Source organism: Peromyscus californicus, unplaced genomic scaffold, assembly GCF_007827085.1.
Source record: "Peromyscus californicus insignis strain IS unplaced genomic scaffold, ASM782708v3 Scaffold_15__1_contigs__length_86483966, whole genome shotgun sequence".
NCBI classification, from domain to species: Eukaryota; Metazoa; Chordata; class Mammalia; order Rodentia; family Cricetidae; genus Peromyscus; species Peromyscus californicus.
In genome coordinates, this window is record NW_026294447.1 from 81,582,181 (window position 1) to 81,609,242 (window position 27,062).

The 27,062-nt window shown below is 39.6% G+C and overlaps 1 protein-coding gene across 5 annotated transcripts in view; it reads right to left on the minus strand.

The window, feature by feature from the left end:
- Hif1a (hypoxia inducible factor 1 subunit alpha) overlaps positions 1–25,756 on the minus strand; it is a 49,401-nt gene extending 23,645 nt beyond the window's left edge. For 2 of the 5 annotated variants that reach the window (XM_052739590.1, XM_052739589.1), the window contains exon 1: positions 25,328–25,756. In XM_052739590.1, coding sequence (XP_052595550.1) covers positions 25,328–25,362 — 35 coding nt within the window. In that variant the 5' untranslated portion in view covers positions 25,363–25,756. Of the gene's footprint in view, positions 1–24,434; positions 24,788–24,862; positions 24,885–25,327 lie in introns of those variants that run through there. The other 3 variants (XM_052739591.1, XM_052739593.1, XM_052739594.1) reach the window with 2 other exon arrangements.
- Between the last annotated feature and the right edge of the window lie 1,306 nt (positions 25,757–27,062).

A 27,062-nucleotide genomic window follows, 5' to 3' on the forward strand; every position in this document is an offset into this window, starting at 1 on the left:
ATAGACTAAACAGTACTCCCATTTTATGAAAAGAACCTGGGCTCCGTAGATTCAAAGCAGCAACTGTGTAGCAAATAGGATAGGCACACACCAGTATTTGTCTTTATTCTTCCACAGTCTTCTCTATTAATGGAGAATGCTGCCTCCATTTACTCCTAAGCTCCAATCTTATTAGGTCAGTGATTTGCTAACTGGTGAAAGCAGCTCTTGGGATCTACTAAACATTTAGCAATATAACAGGGACGCTTTACTGAGTTCTCTACTCTATGAAGGAAGCACATAAATCGCTTCTTCAAGTCTCCTTCCTTTGAATGTAAGGCTGAAAGCTACATGTAGAGAAACCACCTTCTTAAATAATTGTCAAGAGTTCTCAGCAACTCTCTTGTTATACAGTTTTCAAAGTCTAATAAAGAATGCATATATTTGTTAGATACTAAACTGTGATACAAAAATTTCAATTCAAACATTTAGTGGATGTGTCCAACTTTTTGACATCAGGACACAACACTGTCATGAACTGTGCAACTGAGCTACAAAAAAGTTTCAATGAAACCTCATAACTTACATTTTATGTAAGTTTACAATTACTTGTGTTAGCCACACTCATAGATATTGTGGGGCACATGTGGTCTGCAGGCCACTAGCTGGACACATCTGATTCTAGAGCACTTTGACTCAAGAACCTTAAGATTGTAAGTAGCACTTTTAAGAAACATTGTCACAATTAGAGGGTAGTTATGATTAAAATACATTCAGGTACAAAATTCTGAAAGAATAAAAATACTGTATAAAGGAAACATCACTTGGAGCTACTTATCTAAATGAATCAGTATATTCTTAATACTCTACAATAAAAAAATCTATCAAGGCCACATGATTGCCACAATGTCAACAGTTTGAAAACTTTTAAGTGCATTAAAAGTGCTTTGTTTTCCCTTTGCATTTTGAAATAAAATGTGTAATCAAATAGTTTTTGAAATTCACTTCATTGATACAATACTCTGGGGCTGGGGTAAGGGAGACAGCAGAGATCCACTGGGTTATAATGGACACCAACAAATGTTGTTTATACACACACACACACACACACACACACACACACACACACACACACACACACACACACACGGAGCGGGGGGGGTGGGGTGGGTGGGGTGGAGCACAAGAGTGCTTACCAAGGTTACAAAGTTAATAGTAGGACCTGTATTACAGCTTAAACAGGTAGGCTGAGAATCCACATTATTAATAATCACGAAGACATATTCATAATCTAGGCTATTATTACAAAGTTTAAACTCTGTTGACTTAAAACATCTAAATGCATAAAGAAGTTACAGGGTTAACTTTGGAATGTAGGACCGAACACTAAGCTATTCAGAGGGATTCCTTACCAGACTCGTAAATCCAAAAGCCTAATTTGAAGAGCACCTACTCTGACGGCAATCACCTGCTCACCACTGGGCACTGGCCAACTTTGATGAAGAGAGGTCTACCCATGTATTCCCACATGTTGATATCTGCACAGAGCTGCTAAATACACATCTTATTTTACTATTATTTGTTTCTTCATTTGCTCAACATCAGTCTGTTACAGCAACTTCCTTATTTTGTTTGCACTAATTTTTACAGGGTTCTTTACTATATAAAGCTAAACTAAAGAATAAAGGCTGAGATTTCATTTCTTTCTTCCCGCCCCTTTTTTAAACCACAAAGCAGTTCAGACCTCCTTAAGATAATGAACACAATATAATTAAAAATACATTCTCAAATGAAGTGTATCCTGAGACTTTTTTTTCATTTTTTTATTAAGAAATTTTCTATTCACTTTATATACCAACCACAGATCCCCCCCCTCTTCTCTCTTCCCCCCACCCCCCGCCTTCCCCGCAACCCACCCCCATCCCCACATTTCCAAATCAAGGTCTCCCATGGGGAGTCAGCAGAGCCTGGCACACTCAGCTGAGGCAGGTCCAAGCCCCTCCCCCCTGCACCAAGGCTGTGCAAGGTGTCACACCCTAGGCACTGGGCTCCAAAAAGCCCACCCATGCACCAGGGATGGATCCCGATCCCTCTGCCTGGGGACCCCCCAAACAGTTTGAGCTAAACAACTGTCTCCTGTATCCAGAGGGCCTAGTCCAGTCCTATGGGGACTACAGTTCATGTGTTTCTGAGACTGGTTTTTAAGCAAGAAGGGGTCTGCTGTTTTAACAGTGAAAGGTTTTAATGCCATAATTTTCATACAAGGGGAGAGTTTACCAAGTTTTGGGTTATATTTTACAACACATTTAAGGGGATTAAAAAAATACCACTGAGACTAGAAAGTTGGCTCAGAGAGAGCATTAAGATGGTTAAGAGAGCATACTGCTCTTGCAGAGGACCTGAGTTTGGTTGTCAGCACCCATATCAGGCAGCTCACAACATCTGTAACTAGTACAGGAGATCCAATGTCCTCTGTAAGCACTTGCATTTACATATACATACTCTCCCATACTTTAAAATGGAATTTAAAAAATCATTTTATGTGTATGGGTGCATGCATTTTATGTGTATGGGTGCATGTCTGTACACCATCTGCATGCTGTGCCCCACCCCCAGTGGCCAGAATAGGGTGTTGAATTCTCAGGATCTGGATGGTTGTTAAGCCTCCATATATATACTGGGAACCAAACCTGGATCCTCTACAAAATTACCAAGTGCTCCTAACCGCCAAGTCATCTCACCAACCTCAAATTAAAAATAAATCGCTAAAAATTTGAAAAAATAAAAAACCCTATAACACAATCACGACTTGATATAACACCTCACAATCCCATATGAAATTTAGTCTAGACTAAATTTGTGTTGCTGTTTGCACAGGACTGTTTACTTAAGAGTTTTGGATGATCCAGGAAGCCCTCAATTTGGCACAGTGTAACATTAAGACAAACATTTCTTGCATACAGTTCTTGACAACTTACAATCTGCTCAGCTATTTTAACTTACTTTAATGGACTTTGATTCTATTATATACATTCCCATATTTTAGAAATATTAACCGTTTGTTGTATTAGAAGTTAATTTTTCCAGAACCCATTTCCTCTCATTTGTTTATTTTTCTCTACTTAGGCAGTTCAAACCCATTTAAAAATTAAACTTTTTCCTTACTTATTTCTGATGTCAATATATTAAATTATCACCTGCTTTTGACACACATTTTGCTCAACTAACTTTTTAAATGATTTTATTCATACTTTGTACAGATAAAATGATTTAAATATGTGGCAAGAAGCATCAGTAATCACTAGCTGTCCAAAGACAGTCCTTGTATGGTGAAGATTCAAGGCAAAAGGAATCTGTGTCTCCTTCAGGAGATCTGAACAGGTATAAACCACTTACCAAGATCCCTAACAGCAGGAAGTATGACTGAAAAGATGAGGTTTAAAAAATATTTCTTGAGTACTTATACTTAGGCACCATCTTAAGTGTTTTCCATGTTATTAGCTCACTTAGAAAGCCCCCTCCCGGCAAAATGGCAAGTCGCCTTCATGAACTAACTCAGAATGATAGAAATTGCTCTTTCATTCAAGAAATACTGAGAAGGGCTGAGGGATGGCTCAGCAGTTAAGAGCACTCACTGTTCTCACCGAAGACCTGAGTTCAGTTTCCAAAACCCACATAGTGGTTCACGACTGTCTATAACTCTAGTTCCAGGAGATCTGATGCACTCTTTTGGCCTTGGAGGCACTGCATACACGTGGTGCAATTACATACATACATGAAAAACAGTCATATACACAAAAATAAATCTTTTTGTTAAAGTAGAAAAAAAACAGACCAGAAAAATGTTAAATCCTATGTATTCAATATGCTACAGAAATTTTGTTATAACAATTTTATTATTTTATTGTTTATAATAAATAAATATATTAGTATTGACTATACACATGTACCAGAACTGTGCTAAGGGACTAAGAATATACAGTGATAAAGGTTTATTGAAGGTAACTTAATGCAATATTCTCAAATGCTGATCTAGCCATACCACTTATCACTTGGGAGATGATCTAAATTTCAACTACCTTCCCCGCCCCTGCCCCCCCCCCCCCCCCCCCCCCCCCCCGTCTTTATAAATTCTGACTCAGTAGATCTGAGGCAGAGATATTATTATTTTTATTCTGAAGAAAAATGTATTTATTTGGGAGTCACTGACTAATTTTTGTTGCTGTTAATGGCAAGGATTCTTAAACAAACAAAGAAAAAAGGTACTGTGTTCTGTGTAAAGTCTTAACAAAAACACACCCTTTCCTTATTCCCTATTTGTCTCTTTAACTGTTTGCTACACAATTCTCAGCTACTCCGAACAGTTTTTGAAAAGTACCACATCTCATCCCTTTGAGCTTGCTCACTCTATCCTCTGCCTGGATCCTCTTCCCAACACATGACTGAGGAAATTTAAGTGAGAAACTTTCCAGACTCAATTCAAACATTCTGTTTGTTTGTTTCCAGTTTAGTATTTTTCCCAACTGCTCCTCTTCTAGTTATACAGCTATCTTCACTCATACTCTTCACAACTCTCAAGCTTCTTCCAGAAGAAAACTGTCTCATTTACTTCTGTGCTCTCTGCACAAATGTGCACAAACTGGACTTTGATTTCAAACAAGGAACTAACTGCCTCTTCAACATTCCTTTTAAATATTTCCAATGTTGTACTCTGTCGGTGCTCCTATGATCCTACAGTTTTGTTTGTGACAGGGTCCCCTGTACCCCGGGCTGGCCCTGAACTACTGACTCTTTAGCTTCCATCTCCTTAGTGCTAGGATGATGAGCCTATGTCACCATGCCTGGAAGTCCAGTGCAACTAAGTCAGTACTAGGAACAAAATGTTTTCACTGGGATTTATTGTGATTCTAGACTTAAGTACCTGAAAATGTAAGGAAGCATATTAGATAGCGGGTATAAACCTTAAAGTCTTTCCTTTCCTTTTCTGCTTGCTTTGTCTTTTTTTCCTACAACAGTTACCAGAATAATTCTTTTAACAGTAAAGTCATAAATTCATTTGCTTAAAATTGTTTGTCCCTTAATCAAAGTCAAAGCCAAAGTCTATATAGCAGCCCCTGTGTGCCCATGTTTTGTTCCATCACTTCTGATTTCACCTACCTTAGCTCTGCCCTTCTTTACTCTGCTTTTTCTCTTTTCTTTTGAGACAGGGTTCTCCCTACATAGCCTTGGTTGTCCTGGAACTCACTCTGTAGACCAGGCTGACTTCCAACTCAGAGATCCGCCTGCCTCTGCCTCCCGAGTGCTGGAATTATGGCATGCACCACCACGCTGGCCACTCTGCTCTTAACTACAGCGGTTCCTTGCTGTTCTTTAGGACTTCAGACACATTCCCTCTAGGACATTCTCACTAGGTGTTCTGGAGCACAGCTCCCCAATACCCAACAAGGCTTGCCCTTGCACTTTTTCAAGTTTCACCGAGACGAGACTCCCTAACAACTGCCTCCACTCTGATCCTCTTGCCCTGTTCTATCTTCCCAGAAGTACTTAATCACCTATACATGTAAATCAATATATTGTTTATAATAGTTATTTTCTACTCCACAAACCCATACTCACACTCAAGTGTAATTACTCTTACAAAGGCAGGGATTTTTATCTGTTCTGTTCAACTTATACATTCCAAGTACTTAGAAAAATTCTTGACTCATAAAATATATTTGATAACTGCTGGACAAATACATAAATTATTAAGTTGTTATCTTTCTTTTGAGACAGGGTCTTGTTATGTATCCCTGGCTGGCCTTAAACTTGCTTCAGTCTTCCTGCCTCTGCCTCCTGAATAGCCAAAATTATAAGCATGTGTCATCACATCTGGCTTAATTGGAATTTTATTGCTTGGCTGAAAAATACATATGTATGTATATGATTACCAGAATAAATAGAACAATGGCTAATCATGACAGCTAATTTTACATATAAGTTAATCATTTACCTAGCAGAGTTCCAGCATATGAAAGAAATATAACTAAATGTTCAGCAAATAAACCATGAAATAAATGTGAACACAGGCAAATCTAGACATTAGCCAGGTCTAACAGCAAGCAAATGTCCTCCTAAACATAAACACAAACAGACAGCAATCTTATCAAAAAAGAAGTTTACAGGCAAAGGAGAGAGCTGAGATACTCAAGCAGTTTGCTGAAAGAGAGCCAATGTTTAAGAAGTTTCCTGGTTGCAGAGGCAGGCGGATCTCTGTGAGTTCGAGGCCAGCCTGGTCTACAGAGCAAGATCCAGGAAAGGCGTAAAGCTACACAGAGAAACCCTGTCTCGAAAAACCAAAAAAAAAAAAAAAAACAAAACAAAAAAAAAGAAGTTTCCTGGCTTATCATTTCCACAATGTGAATTTTGTTTCCTTTTCTTGCGACAAGGTCCTGCTGTGTTGACCAGGCTGGCTTCAAGCTCTAGGACCTTCTGCCTCAGCTCTCCAAGTGCTAGATTACACACATAATGTCTTTCACTATTTTGTCCTGAGCTAATGTGGTCACAAAAATGTACAAATTACACTGTTAAACTACGGAATCAACCCCTCTGTGTGTGTGTGTGTGTGTGTGTGTGTGTGTGTGTGTGTGTGTGTGTATGTGTGTATGTGGTGAATGCACACATGAGAAGGCCAGAGGACAAGGCTGGTGTCTTCATCTATCACTCTTCTGAGAGTGATAGATGAAGGTCTCTTACTGATCTGGGGCGATCTTCTTACCCCCTCACAGTGCTGGGATTACAGGCACATGCAGCCATACCAGGCTTTTGAGCTGAGATCCTCATGCTTGCACAGTGGTGTTACTTACAAAGCCTAGCCCAAAAATTTGTATTATCTTATAAATACATCTAAACCCAGCCAGAAACATGATTGGATTTTATTTTCTATTATCTTTTCCCAAAAGTGTTGTTAGTGTTCAATAAATTGATTCCTCATCATTTTTTCACTAAACAAGTATTTTATATTTGTTTTTAAGAGAATTTTTATTATTAACAGATTCTTTTAATTTGTTAATAAAACTAGAGTATCTAAACCCAATAACATTTAATAAAAAAGAAATCACAAACAGGGAAACGTACAATTAGTCTTGGCACTATAAAAAATCTCCTAAATTCTAATCAATAAACTTAAAAATGAAACTTCAGCTGGGCACGATGGTACACACCTTTACTCACACATCCTCAAGGCAGAGGCAGGTGGACTTCGGGAGTTTGAGGCACTGCAAGTGCCAGGTCAGCCAAAGGTACACAGTAAGACTGTCTCAAAAACAGATCAGGGTGGGTGGGCGGGCGGACGGGGGCAGGAGGCGCGTGCTGGCTGAGTTTATTCTCCTCCTTCAGCACCACAAAGTAAAAAGAAGTAAAGGAGGCTAGAGAGATGGCTCAGCAGTTAAGAGCTGTAATTTCAGAGGACAAGAGATCCTAACCTACACAATGTCTAGCTCCAGAGGATCAGAAGCCTCTGGCTTCCAAAGGTACTTGCATTCACATGCAGATACCCACATGCAGACAGACCGACAGACAGACAGACACACAAAATTAAAACTAATAAAAATCTTGAGAAGGAAAAGAGTGAGACACAATAGAATACTTCTCTAGTTGCATAAAGGCTAAGGCAGAAGAATCACTTGAGTCCAAAGTTGGAAAGTCAGCCAGGAAACATAGTGAGACCCTTTCTGAAAAACACAAAGTAGCAACTTAACCTTTTACAACTTTCCAAATAGACTAGAAACTTAGTAATCTAATTTTAAGATCTTGAAAATCCTGTAATATTTGAAATTAATCTCATCAGAACTATTTGAATAAAGAAAAAATAGATAGTTATATATGTCAAAGGCCAATCACTGACCAGATTTCCTGTACAGGACACTGAGGAGTAAGGTCCAGAATCTTTTAAAAGAATTCCTTCAAGGGATTGTGATGCACGTTAAAATCTGATGTCTTGGGCCAGTGAGATGGCTCAGTGGTTAAGAGCACTGGCTACTTTTGCAGAGGGCCTGGGGTTCAATTCCCAACACCTCACAAGGCAGCTAACCATCTGTAACTCTAGTTCCAGGGGATCCAATATCTTCTTCTAGCTTCCATGAGCAATGTACACATGTGCTGCACAGGCATATATACAGGCAAAATACCCATATATATAAAAAAATAAATCTTTCAAAAAAATCTGCAATCTTTCACATTATAATAAAAACTGCACACACATTTTCTGTGTATTTAGCAAAATACCTTATAGTATACCAGGGATCAAAGATGTGTTGAGTGATTCAATAACTATGGATCAAGAGGCATTTTGTGTTATTATTTAGTAATAATCTAAAAACAAAAAATAATCTAACAAATCAAATTTCAACAGGCATAAAACTAAACAGGCAATTATTAACTAGATAAGATGAAACTAGCAGAGAACCAGCTTTATAATAAATTTAACAAATATAGACCAATAATTGTAGCATGAGTCTTTAAAGTTCTTATTAATAAAATCAAACCCAAGGCCAGTTATTGGGGTCAATGCTGGTAGATCAGAGAGACAGAACAAGCCACAGCTATCTCACCTTGCCAGTTCCTTAGCTGGTCCTGTTTCCTCAGACTGGAAGCCTCTGTGTCCTCATCCCAATTGCTCTCAGCTGAACTGCTGCTCGAAAGCCTGAAGCTTAACCAACCAAATGCTTAACCAGGCAAATGCCTAACCAGCCATATGCTTCTAGTTTCTGGTCCTCACGCCTTATAAACCTTTCTGCTTTCTACCACCACTCCCTGGGATTAAAACTGCTTTCTGGGATTAAAGGCGTGAGTCACCATGCCTGGCTGTTTCCAATGCAGCCTTGAACTCAGAGATCCAGAGGGATTTCTGTCTCTGGAATGCTAGGAATAAAGGCGTGTGCTAACATTTTCTAGCCTAAGTATCTTGTGGCTTTTCTGTTCTCTGACCCCAGATAAGTTTATTAAGGTACACAATATTTTGGGGAACACAATACCACCACAAATAATTTTTGAAAAAAATGACAAAAATATTTTTTACTATAGCAACTAAATATACTATAAAATACTATGTAGTGTGAGATTTAATTGTTGGAAATACACTACAAAAATACTCAAGGACAAAAACAGTAAAAATGTCTGTGTATTTAATAAAACATAAAATAACACTGGCTCAAAAATTTATGAGTAGGGTTCAAAGATAGCTTAATAATTCTGTGGGTTCCTTCCCCCCAATTCTCTGAAACTCATGTGTGTTTATGTATGTGTTGCTGGGGATGGAAGTGAAGGCTTTACACATGAAGATTTAAAAAAAAAATCACCTTTAAACACCGTTATGGCTACCACAACTGTCATAAGAATCAGTGCTCCATCAGTAACAGCTGTGTTAATGGCTTCCCCCAAACCATACCAGCTACTCCCCATTGAACAGTGGGAGCTCAGTAGAGTTGCTATACCCTAGCCCCCAAATGTTTCCATTCCTGGTTGGCTGAATCTATAGATGTACAGCAAGGCTACAAAGCACCTCCCTTGCATTAGTCATTCTTCTGTATTCTAGGGAATTGCTTCCAAAAGCCCCTTGGACCTCCACATTAAAGACACCAATATCTGCACAAGTTCCTATCTCATATAATGGTAACATTCTCTAGATGATTTACAATAACCATTCGTAGGTATATAAACCTATTTAACTAGTTGCTACATTGTTGAAGAATGACAATTCTGTGTGTTCAGTAGAAACGCTGTTTTCTACCCAAACAATCCAATCCCTAGTTGGCTGAATCTGTAGATATAGCACCCAAGGACACAGAGAGCAATCAATACCTCTTTCTTTCAGTTTATTTGATTATATACTATGACATGGTAATGGATTCAAATTTAGACCAGAAAAACTAAACTTTGTGTATATACTCAAAAGGGTGTGTCCTTTAAAATGATTTCTTTGAATATGATGGAAGATGATTAAGTTTTATAAAAGATCAGAATAAAAGTATACATATAGAAATCATACCTTGAAGTTTTTTCCCTCTTTAGTTCTAAAAGTTAGAACTATGATGATGGTGTAAATGATAAAGAAGCTCTTGTAATACAAGAGTCTCTACTCACCATCTACACTAATTGCTCCTAACCAATGTTAGTAAATTTTCTGAGTAATAATCCTCTGATCTCATTTTCTTGTCTGTGAAAAGAGTAACATTATCATATGTAATAGTCTCAGATTCCATGTGAAAGAAAAAAGATGCCTCCATTGTTAAAGTGGTCTATGCCTTTTTACATTTCAGATACTTAATAAATTTCTAAGTTAAAAGATTTTAAAAAATTAGAGGACTTCCCCCTTTAACAATAAGGAACATGACAGTTATCTTCAGATATTTAAATGGAAGACAGATCTGATGACTTACGAAACTTCAGAGAATAGTTAGTGGAAATTACAACACAGTAGGACTTCATTCAAAGAAGTCAAAGCAGTGTTAAAGGTACATTTTATGAGAACTGTAAAACTGCTTTTGTTTTGGTGGCAATTAAGTATATTCTGGATTATAAATGATCCCTACTTTTTTTTTTATGTGCATGGATGTTTTGCCTGCATGTATGTATACCTGCATGCCTGGTGCCTGAAGAGATGAGAAGAGGGTGTCAGATCCCCTGGAACTGGAGCCCTGGCTGCGAGCCACCATGTGGGTACTGAGAATCAAACCCGAGTCTCTGGAAGAGCAGCCAGTGCTCTTCACTGCTGAGCCATTTCTCCAGTCTGATCGCTACACAGTTTTATATTTCTGCCATAAGTCTATCTGAGGTGATCAGACTGGTATCAATCACTTAAAAAGTTACCTTATTTATTTAAGACAGGGTCTCACATTGTAGCCTTAGGCAGACCTGAAACACACTCTGTAGCCCAAGGTAGCCTTGAACTGGTGGCAATCCTTAGCCTCCCAAATTCTGGGATTACAGGCCTGACTACCAATATCCAGAATTTTTCAGACAGTACCATGCTATAGCCCAGGCTAATCTGGGATCCCCACGCCCACACTTGTGAGATTCTCCCAGCTCAGCTTCCCCAGTGCTTGGATTACAGTCATGTACCATTACACTCAGCTCAAGACTACACATTTTTAAAACCTAGTGGTACTTAGACTGAGGGCCCTGGGCATGTATCAAAAATTCACAAGGATCATTTTTCTTCCATAAGATACCTAAACATTAGTCAGAATGGACAAATATGGGAATAAACTTCCTAGTTAACAGCTTCCAAAAATGAGACTGTTACATCTGAAAGCTTTTAATATCTCTAAGGAATTTCTAATAACAGACTCAACGAATTAGTAAACGTGACTATTGACAATGCTTCTGCAAGGCTGTTTTTTAAAAAGATTTATTTATTATGCATACAGTGCTCTGCCTGCATGTATCCCTGCAGGCCAGAAGAGGGCACCAGATCTCATTACAGATGGTAGTGAGCCACCATGTGGTTGCTGGGAATTGAACTCAGGACCTTTGGAAGAGCTCAATCTCTGAGCCATCTCTCCAGCCCCTGCAAGGCTGTTTATATATAACAAAACTTAGGCCCAGAGCTAAAGAAACAGCTCATAGGTTAGGAATGTTTACTGCTCTTGAAGAACATATATTCAGTTCCCAGCACCAACATGGTAGTGTCCAACCTCCTGCCACTTCAGTTCCAGGTATCCTATGCCCTCTACTGACCCTCCAGGGGTACCTGGTATGCATGCAGCAATGTCATACATGCAGGTAAGACACCTGCACAAATACATTTTTTTAAATCTTGAAAAATAATGTTGAAAACCTAAATCCAGACCATTATGTTCCAAGAAACTTAAGCTTAAAAAAAAAAAAATCACACTGTGGTAAAAAAAAATCTAATAAAACATAGTAAAAATAACTATATTAAGCCGGGCGGTGGTGGCGCACGCCTTTAATCCCAGCACTCGGGAGGCAGAGCCAGGCGGATCTCTGTGAGTTCAAGGCCAGCCTGGTCTCCAAAGCGAGTTCCAGGAACGGCGCAAAGCTACACAGAAAAACCCTGTCTCAAAAAACCAAAAAAAAAAAAAAAAAAAAAAAAAAAACACTATATTAAAACTATTCAGTTGTGGCCTAAGCCATCAAAATCATTAATTAGTAACTCAATTAGTGCATCAATGAATTTGATACACAAATATCTGTAATACATGAATAATTATATAACAATTACAAGCCATAGTAGTTTAGTGATAGCTTTGTGATCAACAGCTATAGAAAACATTTAAAGGTAGGGGTGTGTGTGTGTGTGTGTGTGTGTGTGTGTGACGTGTATGCACATGTGTGTTTGTGTGCTTGTGGAGTCCAGAAGAGGATGTCAGATTCCCTGGCACTTTAAGTTATAGGTGGATGTGAGTGCCTGAATGTGGATGCTGGGAATTGAACTCAGGTCTTCTAAAAGATAAGCAAAGCACTCTTAACTGCTGAGCCATCTCTCCAGTCCCTAAAAAAAATTAAAAACAGATACATCAACTTACTTATATTTAACAAGGTAATATCCCTTACTCCATGCACAGTGGAGGCTCTGACTTAAGAATCCATTTAAATACTATTTTAGCCAGGCAGTGGTAGCGCACACCTTTAATCCCAGCACTTGGGAGGCAGAGCCAGGGATCTCTGTGAGTTTGAGACTAGCCTGGTCTACAGAGTGAGATCCAGGACAGACACCAAAAAAAACCAAACTATTTGAATTGTGTTATCTACAAAGACAGGGAATCTTTAACTTTCTTTTACCAGTAAGTTAAAAGCTATTTGATGGGATTCTTGAAATCCATATGGAAATATGGAAATATCTTTCTTAAGTTCCTGCCCTCTAACAGCCGAAAAACCATTCAGACTTTTCCCCCTTTATTAGTATCACCATGGAAAATATTTAGAATATGTTACATAACAAAACAGAGCCTTCATTTAATATACAAATAGGCTAGATATTCATGGGCAAAGTAAAGAGGAGCATTAACTATTTTACCATGGTTACAGTCCATTTTAACTTGGCTCAAAGGACCTTATTCTTTATTGGATTAGCAAAATAATAATAATTTTTTCATTTTATATACCAACCACAGTCCCTACCTCCACCCTCACTCATCAGAAAGGGTCAGGCCTCCCATGGGGAGTCAACAAAGCCTGGCATATCAAGTTGAGGCAGGACCAAGCCCCTCCCCTCTGCATCAAGGTTGAGTAAGGTATCCCACCATAGGGAATGGGCTCCAGTTCATGTACCAGGGATAAATTCTAATCCCACTACCAAGGGACCCACAAACAGACCAAGCCATACAACTGTCACCAACATTCAGAGGGCCTAGTTTGGTCCCATGTAGGCTCCCCAGCTGTCCAGAATCTGTGAGCTCTAAGATCAAAAACACTGATGACAGCTTACATTGGAGAGGATGTTGGAGTAAGGGGAACACTCCTCCACTGCTGGGGGGAGTGCAACCTTGTATAGCCACTTTGGAAATCAGTATGGCGGGTTGTCAGAAAATTGGAAGTCAGTCTACCTCAAGACCCAGCAATACCATTCTTAGGCATATACCCAAAGCACATGCAATCATACCACAAGGACACTTGCTCAATTATGTTCATAGCAGCATTATTCATAATAGGCAGAACCTGGAAACAACTTAGATGCCCCTCAACCAAAGAATAAAGAAAATGTGGTACATTTTACACAATGGAGTACTACTCAGCAGTAAAACACAATGACATCATAAAATATACAGGCAAATGGATGGAACTAGAAAATATCATCCTGAGTGAGGTAACCCAGACTTAGAAAGACAAATACCAGTATGTACTCACTCATAAGTGGATATTAAGTGTAAAGCAAAGGATAACCAGGGAATAATGCACAGCCCCAGAGAAGCTAGGTAACAAGTAGGACCCTAAGAGGGACATGCATGGATCACCCTCGGAAGGGTAAATAGATAAGATCTCCTGTGTAAAGGGCAGGGAGGGATGAGAGCTTTAGTGATTTTAAACAGAATCTTCAAAGTTCAAGAGTGAAACTCTTCTGAAAATTTAATAAGTATTATAATGTGAATGCTGAGTACCAAGAACCGTCTGAGTGTTGCACATGGGCTAACAATCCCCTAAAGCAATGATTCCTATGTCTTAATTCATACATGAACAAAGTCAGACCTAGAGAGACAAGTGCCATTGCCACTTCTTAAGATGGAATAGCAGAAAAGGCTTGATAAATTTGCTAATCATAAGAAAAAGATTAAAATACAGCTGCAGAATATTATGCTCGACAGAAACTGTAGAATATAAATTCGGCTCATTTGCAACAAAAACCCACAGCCCATTATTGCAATGCCAGCATTGGTCACAGTCTTGCCTTATGTGTGAGGTGATGATAATCTCAGAGACAACCAAAAAACCTACAGTGAGACACTTGACTCATGTAATCAGAAAATCCCATTCACATAGTTAATAATGAATAACTCAAGCAGGGAAAACTGGCATTCTTCCAGGAAACTGATACCCAAATACCAGGAAAGGAGTGTCTTTTCATTTTTTTTTTTTTTAAGTCACAAACTATATGCATGGAGATGTGAGAATGCTACATTCTTTACTTCTACACAGGTATCCTGTGAAGGGCAGAGTGACACAGCATGCAAATACAGAAGTATACATGCCAATTAGCTAAAGCCAGGGATTACTTTCTGAAGACACAGAATTTGAGACTCTCAATTTAACTGTTTCTTTACTCAAAGCTAAACTGTGTGAGCGACAACAGCATTCTCTTCCTTACACTTCGATGAGTTGTATTTCATCCCATGCAATAAAAAGAATACTGCTAGGGTTTCAAATTAAATATTAAAAATGATAAAGTTCAAGAAAATGGCACTCTCTTAAAGCTAGAGATAGCTCCACGATTAAGAGTAGTCATTGCTCTTAGAGAGGGCCTGAGTTGGATTAAGACCCAATGGCAGCTTACAACCATCTGTAACTCCTGTTCTAGGAGATATAATGCCCTCTTCTGACCTCTGTGGGCACTGTACATTCATGGTGTACTTAACATAAATACAGACAAAACACACATAAAATAAAAAGTAAAGAAAGAAAATGGCACTCTGAAATACTGAGGAAAATATAAACTAGTTCAAATTTTCTCGGATGTAAACAGTCAATGGAATTGACAGTACTACAATATGACATGTTTTTGATCCAGTAATTCCACTTCTTAGAGTCAAGAAATGCGAATTAAAGGCTATTATTAATCCTACCTCTGTTAATAACAGGGAGCTTTAGATTTACTCTAAATGTGCCAAGTAGGCAAATATGAGGACATAAATGTAGTGTCATTCACTCAGCCTTTCAAACAGCACTATTTATTGGCAATATTTAAATGCTTACTATATACACCGAGGCAAACATTTTTAGTTAACCCATAAATAATCCCCTGTAAATTACATCCTAGCTCCAGTCATAGGAAGCATCTATCCTTCTGATGCGTTTTGCTTTTGTCTTTTTGTTTTGTTTTGTTTTTGTTTTTGAGAATTAGTCTTGCTATAAAGGTGACAGTGATAAGCAAACTATATCCAATATCTAAAGAAAAGTGAGAGCCATAAACTTGGCTATACATTCAACACTACTATCTTGTTTAATCCACACCATTCCTACACAATTCTAGTCTGAAAAAAACAGATTTTTTTTTTAAGGTTGAAAACAATAGATACACTCTTAATCTACATTTTAAACACACATATGCACACACAACCAAACGTGAACAAGGGTCTCTAGGTAGTGAAATAATAGGTGCTCATAATTTCTGTGTATTTGTATAATTCTCAAATCTTTTCTACCCATCAAAATCTTTTAAGTTTCATTAAATATTTTTTAAATGGGTTAGCTAAATCAAATGATTTTGAATATATCCAGAGAATTCCTACTCAAATGTCAAAGGAGATGATCAAACCTCAATTTTATAATATGTTTTATTATAATATACCTGTACCTAATGCCCAAAGTTTTCTATGTCTATGTGTGTATAGGTACACGTGTGTGGGAGTGTACATGTGTGTACAGGCCAGCGAATAAACTCATGTGTTTCCCAAATATCATCCAACTTTTTTTTTTTTTTGGAGACATGGTCTCTCACTGGTCTGGAATTCACCAAGTAGGCTAGACTGGCTGGCCCAGGAAACAACAAGGATCTTCCTGTCTGTCTTGCCAATGCTGCAACTACATACATGTGATACCATAGCCAGCTTTTTAAACAGGGGTTCTAGGAATTGCATTCAAGTTCTCTATAAACAGGACTGACTAAACTATCTGCCTATCCCAAAGGCTATCTTTTTAAGTTATTATTCATTTAAAACCACAGTATGGCCAGGGTGAGAAATAAGTACGGCTACCTCCATGGCTGGTTTAAATGCTGGATAGTTTATTGATCAAAATCCTGAAGCCAGCCATGAGACCACTAGGAGAAAGAGATGCTAATGTCTGCTATGAATATGAGGAAGAGGCAGTTGTGCCAGCCTTGCTATTACTTCTTCTTGTTACCCTTACCAAGGTTTAAGTAAATTTTGTGGAGAAATTAGGAAGGAAGAGAATTTAAATATCTATTAAGAAAAGCCAAAGAGTGTTACCTTTTAACTTTCTTCTTTTTAGGTAATGAAAGAGAAAAAAAAGACAGTTGAAGGAGAAAATACAGTGAAATGAAATGAAGAATTAAAGGAAACCAAAAAAGGCTCAAAGGAGTGAGATGACTGAAGAGTGAAGAGACCCTCAGACTGGATTAGATAGTGAAAAGGAGAAACTGAGGTGCTCTGATATACAGGGCTTGCAGTCGCAAGAACTCTGGGCTGGGAACAGCTTGTAGGCTTTGCGAGGTGACAATCAATCAAAACAGAAGAAATGTTATACTTCAGCAGTTGCCAAGGTCATGTGCCTTCATCTTTGTCTTTAGATGCCTACATTACAGGTCTGACACACATAACTAACGTTCCCAAGTAGAAATATGGCACTCCAATAGCATTCAAAAGAAGATTGATGTTACTATATACATTTAATAGATTTAAAACACACTCCAATAGAATTTAAAACTTTTTCACTACGGGTTATGTTTACCATCTATAATTTATACTCATTGACAGAAATGAAATATCTCTAGCTAAAGGTCATCAATTATGCTTCAAATTAAAACTTCAATATTAAATATGTTATAGGTCTTGAAAGCTCAAAATTAGAAGTATAATCTCGTATTAAACATTAAATGATATTTATTTGCACTACTTAAAAGCACTATGTGCTTTTCTAAAAGATATTCTCAAAATTGTATCATTTTTATTCAAGAAGAAGAGGGAAAATCCAGTGAATCAAATACTGACTAGTAATGTTTCTTGGGGGTAAAAACTATCAAAGACTGTATAAGCTTCAGAATAATGCTGATGATGTTAGCCTCTACTACACAATTTTTGTTCTATTTCATGTTTTGATTTCCTGAGACAAGGCCACTATATAGCCCAGGGTAGCAGCAAGACTTGGCAATCCTCTTGCCTCAGCTTCCAGAGTGCTGGATTATAGGCTTGCATCACCAATTTTTAAACAGTTTTTGTAATAATTTTATTTTCAACTATTTCATATCTGTAAGCCAAAGTCTTTCTATCCTGTAAACAAACTTATATTCACCTCAAAGGCCTAAAATTAAAGGAAGAAATGATTAGGGGATTATCACGTCAATTTAGTCTTTGCATTCCTGGTAATGAATTACAATTGTTAATCAGTTAGTAGTAACAAAATCTAGAAACAATGTCTAACACAAGGCAACTGCTAGTAATACCAAAATAACAACAGCAAACAATATCATACAAATATTAGGTCACACCAGCTACTTAGTAATAAAACTGAGTTTTAAATTTAGGCATCCTTTGTTTTTTTTTTTTTTTTTTTTTTTTGAGGCAGCTTCTGGCTGTCCTATGTATGTCCTATGTAGACCAGGGTAGCCTCGAATTTCCACAGAATCACCTACCTCTGCCTCCTGAGTGCTGGGATAGTTGTGCACACCACCCCGCAAGAACGCAAGCACTCTTAACTGCAGTGCTTTAACTAAGCATAAAGACCCAAATTCAATCCCCAGAAGAATCAGGCTTGGTACTGCATACTTGTAATCTGAGTGTTGGGGAGGCAGAGATGGGCAGATCCTTGGAGCTTATTGAACATCCAGCCTAGCCTAAGCTTTGAGACCCAGGTCCCGAGGAGGAGACCCTGTCTCAGAAAACAAGGTGTATATAGTTCCTGAACTATGACACTGGAGGTTAGCCTCTAATTTTCACATATATAAATACAACAGCACACATGTACATCTTTGTACACACATACACATACATACATATGAGACAAATATTAAGTGTTAATAGTAATCTTTAAGTGACAGAATTACAAGCACATTTTCTACATACTTTTAGGTATTTCACTAATGTTTTGCTATGATATTGAACAAACATTTTAAGATTATATATTCAAATTCAGAGCGAATCACTGTGTCTTATTTATAATAGCACAATAGTAATAGTACATCCATGCTAACTACATATTATGGTAGTTAAAAGAAATGAAGTAGTTCTTATAAACTAGCAATGAAAGACAGTTAAGATAGAGTATTAAAGGAAAAAAGATTAAATGAAGGAATACATATAAAACAAAGCTGGGCAGAACAAATATATCTGAAGTTATGTAAATTAAAATGATCTATCAGAGACACATAAACTGTTTTATTTTTCTAACCCTAACCGTAGCCCCAGAGACCCATTAAATTTTAGGAGTAATTGCTTCGTCAAGCTGGTAGTAGTGGCAGTAAGGAAGGAACTTTTAGTTTTTCTTCTACTCTGTAACTCTCTCTATATATAATTACAATGAAAACAGAAGTATGGAGTAATTGTGCAATTTTTTTTTTGTTTTTCGAGACAGGGTTTCTCTGTGTAGCTTTGCGACGTTCCTGGATCTCGCTCTGTAGACCAGGCTGGCCTCGAACTCACAAAGATCCGCCTGCCTCTGCTTCCCGAGTGCTGGGATTAAAGGCGTGCGCCACCACCGCCCGGCAATTGTGCAATTTTTTAAAAAGAAAAAGTTAAATGTTCTCTGAGAAGGCTTGGATTGCAGTCTGGCCATAAAAACCTAAAGGCCAGACCTGAAGTCTTATCCAAATTCTTCAAGAGATTCTGGAATGTTCTTTGTTTACTATAGCAGAACTGAATTGATTACCTTCTTCAAGGCAGTAAACAGAACACAATAGTTTAATTCTAAGCCTGTAATACTAAGGTTGTCCTATGGATAACCCTTCCAGTAGATGAACTTTTAAAAAGAATATTTTCAATTTAGTCATTGTTATTCCATCAGCAAAATATTTGCACAATTAACAGCTACCACTAATATTCTACTTATTATGTATCATATTTGCATAAGGGTATATACATTTAATCTTGTAACACAGGAAACAGAGGCATGGGAAGTTAAGTATTACTCAGTGGTACACAACAGAATCTTTGGCAGTCAGGTTCCAGAGAATATGCATTTATCCACTTGAGATAGACAGGTGTACCACACATAATAAATGTTTGCTAAAGATGAGACAAGAGTGAATACTTTCCACATGTTTACCTAGCAGATTTTCCACAGCCATACACAGATGCCTTGTTTACTCAAGTGTTTGGAACATAGAGAACAGAGAGACATTTTTAACATACCTTAAAGGATACTAATTTACTTCCCAGGCCTCGGGCATACTGCACAGCTATGTTTATTAACAAAATATGTTCTCTAGTCTGGTTCTAATAAATAGAGAAAGTATCAAGAAGGTGACAGAAAATTAAAATTCAAGATTGAAAAAAGTAGCACGAGGATTCCAAATCATAAGAAAGGTTCCTATGAAAAAATAATCGGGGGATATAGGAAAAGACTTCAAAAGAGAAAAGAAGCACCCTTTTACAGTCCTCTGTAATCTCTTTGTTCATCCAATTACCCATTAGTTGTTTCATTTGTTCATTCAAATACTTAGGGCTCATGTGTGCCAGTATTCCCTATTAGATGTTTTTCAAATTAAAAAGAAACAAATCTATTTGAGATTTTGCCTATAGAAACATGCACCCAATTTTACAATGGATAAAAGGAAGGGTCTCTTTACAGAAACTTGCTTAGCATCTATATTTATAAGAAAAGACTCGTAAGAACTAAAACATATCGAACTACTTTAAGACTCCAACTGTCCACCCTTAATCTCTGCTTATTTTTACCAGCGTTTTTAGTTGAACAAACTTATCTTCACAAACTATTGGAAAAAGGGGGGAATTGAGAACACTTGTCACTCCGCAGTGAGAACAGCAACATTGAAGAGCACTCTCCATTTGTCTACTGGTGACAGTTCTAAACTAAGGACTGCAAACACAAGCTATGCTCCACCACTAGCTTTTTCCCATTAACAAGGAAGTACAATTTCAAAATGATCCCTTAAATAATCTTTATATTTAGTATTCTAACCAAGTAGAATTTAATGAGAAAAAATTAATAATGATAGTGGAGATGAGCAGAACAATTTAATGGGAGCATTTTGTTTTATAAAAATGGTACCATTTCAATTACTATCTTAAATGGGGCTTTATCGTCAATAGAACAACTACACACTAGTTGACACTAAATATTTCTTTCTGAGAATTCTAGTAGACCAACTCTTTGTAAGCTACTAGAAAAATTTCATTCACATTTTAAAGGTATTTAACATTATTTTTTAAAGCTTTTACTTGCAAACTGTCCTGATATTTTGTTTTGTTTCAAGTAGCTTCATGTCTACTGATCATCCAAAAGCCAATAAAGAAACAATCTGTTCAATATATTTATTAGGATGGCCACCACAAAATACAAATATCCTGCCCTGTCGGGGGGGGGGGGGGGGTATACAAAGTGCTAGGGAGGCTATAGAGAAATAACCTTTGTGCACTATTGGTAAGAATATTAAAAAGATAGAAACTGCTATGGAAAAAGTATGGAGGTTCCTCAAAAACTTATTTGTCGCCTTTTAATTTAGCAGGACTGACCAGGAACAGGACCTTCATGATATAGTTGCACATATATCCTCAGTAGCACAACAGAAGCAAAGGAGAAGTAATCCAAGTGTCAGCGTACAAACAATGCAGCATAGTCATACAATAAAGTCTTAGAAAAAAGGGAAAATTTAACACATACTACCACACGAATGAAAAGACCGCCTCTGAAATGAAATTCACAGAAAGACAAAACCGTGTGATTCTAGTTACATGAGGCACCCAGAGTAGCCAGGTTTGCGATTCAGAGAGAAGGGTGGCACCAGAGGCTGAGATCAGTGGGAAGCTGGGAGTTCTAAAATGGCTAGATTCCGTTTTGCAAGAAGATTGGTCATATGACAAAATTTGCCATTGATAAATTTTACACTCAGAAATGGCTAGAATAGGAAATTTTATGCTAAGTCTTTTAACTAAATAAAACATACACAATCACTTCAAATGCTACAGGGAGCATTCTTCATATTACATTTGTCTAAAAGATTATGCCTGGCAAACAGATGAGTTTGTTAATTTTTTATTGGAGAAAGCATGAATTTTAATATCAAATTCAATGCAAATACCAAGTATTTCATTCTTGATACTTCAAGATATGGAGACAAAATTGTTGTTATAATTAAAAATTTATGGTTAGTTGAAACATTTTTACTATATTTTTATCAAAAATGTCAAGCAACAACAACATTGACTCATTAAATTCTTTTTTAAACCCTTCAGAATCAAGCAGAAAACATGCAGTAAATAACTATACCACAAGCAGCAAAAGGCTAGGTAAAACCCACCTACTGCCATCTAGTCTCAAAAGGGGTGTATGTGTGTGTGTGTGGGGGGGACTGAAACAAAGTAACTTTTTTCTTGTGAATTTAAATTCAACCCCACATCTATATTTAGATTACTTTCTCCTGATAAGGAAATGGACCTTTCTTAACAATCTTAGATAAAAAGGTGAAGCAGTGTTTCAGATATCCATCTTTTTAAAAACTGTATTTAGAGGTTTAACCTAAGCCTTTAATATTCATGTATGGAAATAATTATCTTACAATCAAACATAATAAACTGTTTTAAATTCTTTAAAAAAAAAAGAGACTAATCTGCTTTAGCCTCCTATACACACCATCCTTGATGTACAAAAATTTGGAATGCACATACAATATCTAAACCTTGAGCTTGGACACCATCAGAGCCACAAAGACAATGAAAGCTAACCCACAGAAAGTTGGGGCACTCTCTAGACTAAACACTCTCTACACTAAACAGGAGTGTACTAACTCATATTTCACACAAATGAGCTGCAAACATTTCACCAACACAAACTCAAAGCCTCGCCTTGAGATGAAGGTCTTAACTACCGAAGTAGGCATAAGTAAAGCACTATATTGCTGCTGAATTCCTACAGAAATTACCATTTATAATTGTAGATATATGCTCAAAACTCGATCATCAGAGCAAGAACAAAAGTTATTACCAGTTCTAAAACTACATTACCTTAGGTCTCTCTTGCTGAAATGAACAGCATGACCAGAATACATGTTTATGACTACAGTCCAGAGTAAATTCAAAATGACCTATTTAGGGAGAAAACACTGGGATGAGGAAATGTGATGAGGGGGCTTAGAGTATATCACATGCTCAGTAAAACAAGTGACGTTAGAAGCCATGGCCCAGGGATACTGCTTCAAGAGGAACGTACCTGTTTTCAACCTTTGAATTCAATCTAGTCTTTTCATTTTGGGGGCTACAGAAACAAAATGCTCCATGGCACAGAAGAGCTAATATATACATTAGAGAGAGGGGGTTTAAAGGTTATGGAAGTCTGAACTGTAACTTTAACAGTTAATACTTATTTTCAAGTATACAAAAATGTTACAAAGACTCCCATTCCATGTTGGCCTAAGTACTTTAAATGCATGACCTCATTTTTAGAGGGGTAGTATTATCATCTGGGGGTGGGAGACATGTAATCCAGAAATATTCGCTAACTTGCCAGCAATCACAAGTAGAAAGGCTTGGACTCCAACTTGTGGGTATCTATCTGCCACCCCATCCCTACTCTCTAAATCTTCTGAATGCCGATTCTTCAAACAAGAGAGCAAGCTAAAAGGGGAAATTAAGAAATGTCTTCTTTAGAGATTTTACTTTAGTGACCCAATAACTACTTGTTTTAGAAAACTCTGAGAGGTTCAGCTTGAAGCTAGAAACAGAGAAAGAGCCTGACATGCTTTTTGAAATCTAAGATCTATATGCATGTTAAGTCAGTCAAGTGCAGCCCAACAGCTAAGGAGTCAACACCATGTACCCACTGTTAAATCTATTATGCATTTTCTGTTCTACTTTCTTCCAAACATTCAAGTTTTGGGTTTTCTATACACAATATTAAAAAAGCAAATTTTTTCCCCGTGTTCATTTTGGAGGCTCATGTAAGATGGAAAATTTGCAGAAAGAAAATCTTTACCTCTCAATCACTCAATTATCTTTCAAATAAATTATGATTTCAAAAGTACATCTTTAATAAACAGCACCTAAAGGTTGCTGAGTGACCCATTATTCGTTCATGATCTTTTAGTGATATTAAGAACCTCTATATTAAGAAATATAATCCCATCTGATCTAAAGCTGCTAACATCTCAAATGAGAAAAACTAAATAACAGATGAGTCTGAGGAAAAACTAAAAACCACTTAGAACTGGGCACAATGCATAACAGCCAATTCATTCATTCATTACAAAATTACTTTTGATTAAAAAAAATAACATCGCATATAACCAATTGGTGACTGGTGTATAACTTGGTGTACTGAATTAAATATAACAGCATTTAATAAGGACAGTAAGTTGGCACTACACAACAGCAATCTGCCTAACGTTTAGAGTGTAGCAGCCTCATCATTTCATCAAAAGCATTGTAGTCACTTCTGCAAAATTAATTGCAACTAATTCTGGTAACTCGTGGAGTTAAGTCTAGACTTGTTTGCTCACTTTAAAACATTTTCAAAGTGCTTCCTTTGGTGCATACACACTGAGCCCCGAACTATGGAGTAAGGACCAGGACAAGGGACTTACAGAATAGCAAAACAAACAAACAAACAAACAAACAAAAAACCCGAATAAACTTATCTTCTGCTGATATGGATAGGGGGAATTAATCTCTTCCAGAAGACTGGAAGGACTTAGCAGTAAATTAAGCCAGCCTTCTAACCACAGGTCTTACTATAAACCTTCAACTCCTGAAACTGATTTCCTCAAGGTTAGAATATTGAAGTAGACAAAACTGTTTGCTGGCGGCAGGGGTCGATTTTGCTACCACCAGCTGCACTCTTAATTCTAGAAGGTGTTCCTTAGATTCAAACCACAAGATGTTTCATAAACTTACATTAAGTTTTCACCATTTCTCACTTCGGATGTTTCCTGATACAATTCTTTTCAGGTGTTCCAACACATTTGCAACACTTTAACTCATGAGTTTCATTTGCTCTCATTGTATAAACCCTCCCCCCTCCATCTCATTAAATTATCGGCCTAAGTTTAACCAAAACTACCAGTAAGCTATTTTCAGGAGTGAAAGAGGCATATATACATATTCATACATAACGCCTGGGCTCCCCTGTCAGGTGATGCAAGCCCAAGTTTGTAAAAAAAAAAAAAAAATTGCAAGTTGTTAAAAATGATGCCGTTTTCCTAAAATCCCCGTTACTCTGGAGGCGGCAAGTTTTCCCAGATTACAACGAAACCTTGCACGTGCAAACTAGAAAGTTAGCATCTTCGCCCCCCACCCCCCCCAAAAGCAACTCGCTATCGTACAAAGGCAGCGGGCGGCCGCGGCTCAGCAAGGCGACTCGGGGCGGCGGGGAAGCCCCGGGTCGGCCTCGACCCCGGGAAGCCAGCAGCGCGCGCAGGGTGGGTCGGTCGGTCGGTCCGCCCGCCCGCCCGCCAGCCCGCCAGCCCGGGGCCGGCTGGTCGCGGCTACCGCGGAGGACAGGGGCGGGAAAGGCGCGGAAGCGAGGGGCAGTACTCGGCCCCGGCCGGCTCGGCCGGCTCGGCGCGCGGGGCAGGCTGGGCTGCGACGGCGCGGGGCGGGTGTCCGGGGCGGAGACCCCAGCCCCGCCGAGCGCTGGGCCCGCGACTCCCACCCCCCGCGCCAAGATGGCGACGTGGACCGCGGGGGAGCCCGGCGCGCGAGGCTTGGGGGGGGTGGGGTGGGGGGGAGACGGAAGGGGAGAGGAGACAAAAAAGGCCAGCCCCCGGGAACGCGGCGGCCCGGCTTACTTTTTCTTCTCGTTCTCGCCGCCGGCGCCCTCCATGGCGCGAATCGGTGCCCCGCGGTGCCTTCCCGGCCGGCGGCCCCCGGGCTCGCTCCGGCCTAAAGCGCTGGCTCCGTCCGCACGCGCCGAGAAAGGGGCAAGTCCACAGAGGCGGGGTGCGAGGCGAGACGCGCCCCCCCACCCCCAATCCCAACCCCAACCCCGGGACGGCGAGGCGGGAGCTGCTGCAGGCTGCGCTCGCTGGGGCTCCGGGCTCGGGCTCCTTCGGCGCTCCTCGGGCTCGCTCGCTTGTCAGGGCCTGGCCAGACACTGCCCGCGACGGCAGCGAGGACAGTCCCTCGCGTCCCCTCAGACGAGGAGGCTCTGTGCACTGAGACGCTGAGGCAGCGGCAGGGGGCGGGCAAGGGCGGAGGCGCGCTCGGGCGCGCGGCGCGGCGCGGCGCGGGGAGATGGGGGGGAAGCCAAAGGGGAGGGGGGGCGCGCGCCCCCGCGGGCCCGCCTCACCTGAGCAGAGGCGGGTTCCCCGAGAGCCAATGGCGAGCGACGCAGCCGGCCAGGCCCCACCCCAGCCCACGTTGCTCTCAGCCAATCAGGAGGCGGTCAGCTGAGCCCCAGCTGGGACGCGCTGCCCCGCTCACGTGCTTGTCTGTGTGCGGCTCGGGGAGGGAAAAGAGAAAGGGGGCGAGGGGTGCGGCTGAGGCCGGGCCTGGGGACTCCGCGCTGTCTACGGGGCGGTCTGGCTTTGTGGGGGCGCTGCTGGAGAGAGTGGGCGGCCGAGGTCCGAGCCCGCCTCAACACCGCCCTGCTGTCTGGAGTCATCTGAGGCTGGCCCACGCCTGAGCTGCCGGGGCTGGACCGGTTGCCGCCCAGCCCTGCTGAGTTTCCAGTTGCAAAAAAAAAAAAAAAAAAAGCGCCACTTGGCGTCGTGGCAGCCAGCCCCCCTGTGTTCGACTGGGGTCCCTCCTTCCCAGGTGACCCGGAGGCGGCTCAGTCTCTGCGCTCTGCCACAGAACAAGGGAAGTCTCCAGGTCGTGAAGATTTTTCTGGGCCGAAGTTCGATGGCTGAGCAAATGCAAATAAAGAGATAAAACAAATCCTTCTTGCAGAACCCCTCAAGGGAAGTGAAGTTGCAGGGCCGTTTTCAAACAAATTGCCTTCAGCGTTGACAAATAAATAAAAGAGCTTTAAGAAGTGAAAGCATAAGCCTGAATTTGAAAGAAGGGAAAAGGCTTTGAGAGACCTATCTTGCTTCCATGTTGCTTTTAAAAGAGACAAAGATAATCTTAAACGGACACAGAAAAGGTGCAAGAATCGTTTGAGTTTGGGTCACTGTTTAGACAAAAGGAAGGAATAACGAGTCCCGTAACCTGCAGACCCCAACAGAGGACTGCCCACCTGCTTTGCAGGGAGTTAGGGAGTAAAATAATCAGTTTTGGTCAGGCTTTGGAAGCATAAACGCTGAGCCTGTCAGTTTGGGTTTTTGTTGTTTTATGTACTCTAAGCCCAACAAGGAACACTGCACGCACACACGCGCGCGCGCGCGCGCGCACACACACACACACACACACACACACACACACACACACAAACGCACACGCACTCGCACACACGCAGGTGTTGCGGGTACAGCTGAGCCTGGATCTGGGGCCTCGGCTTGAGACTCTACCTGACACTAAACTGCTTAATATCCAATCTTTACCTTATTAATACATTGTTACAATCCAACTTTGGTTGTATAT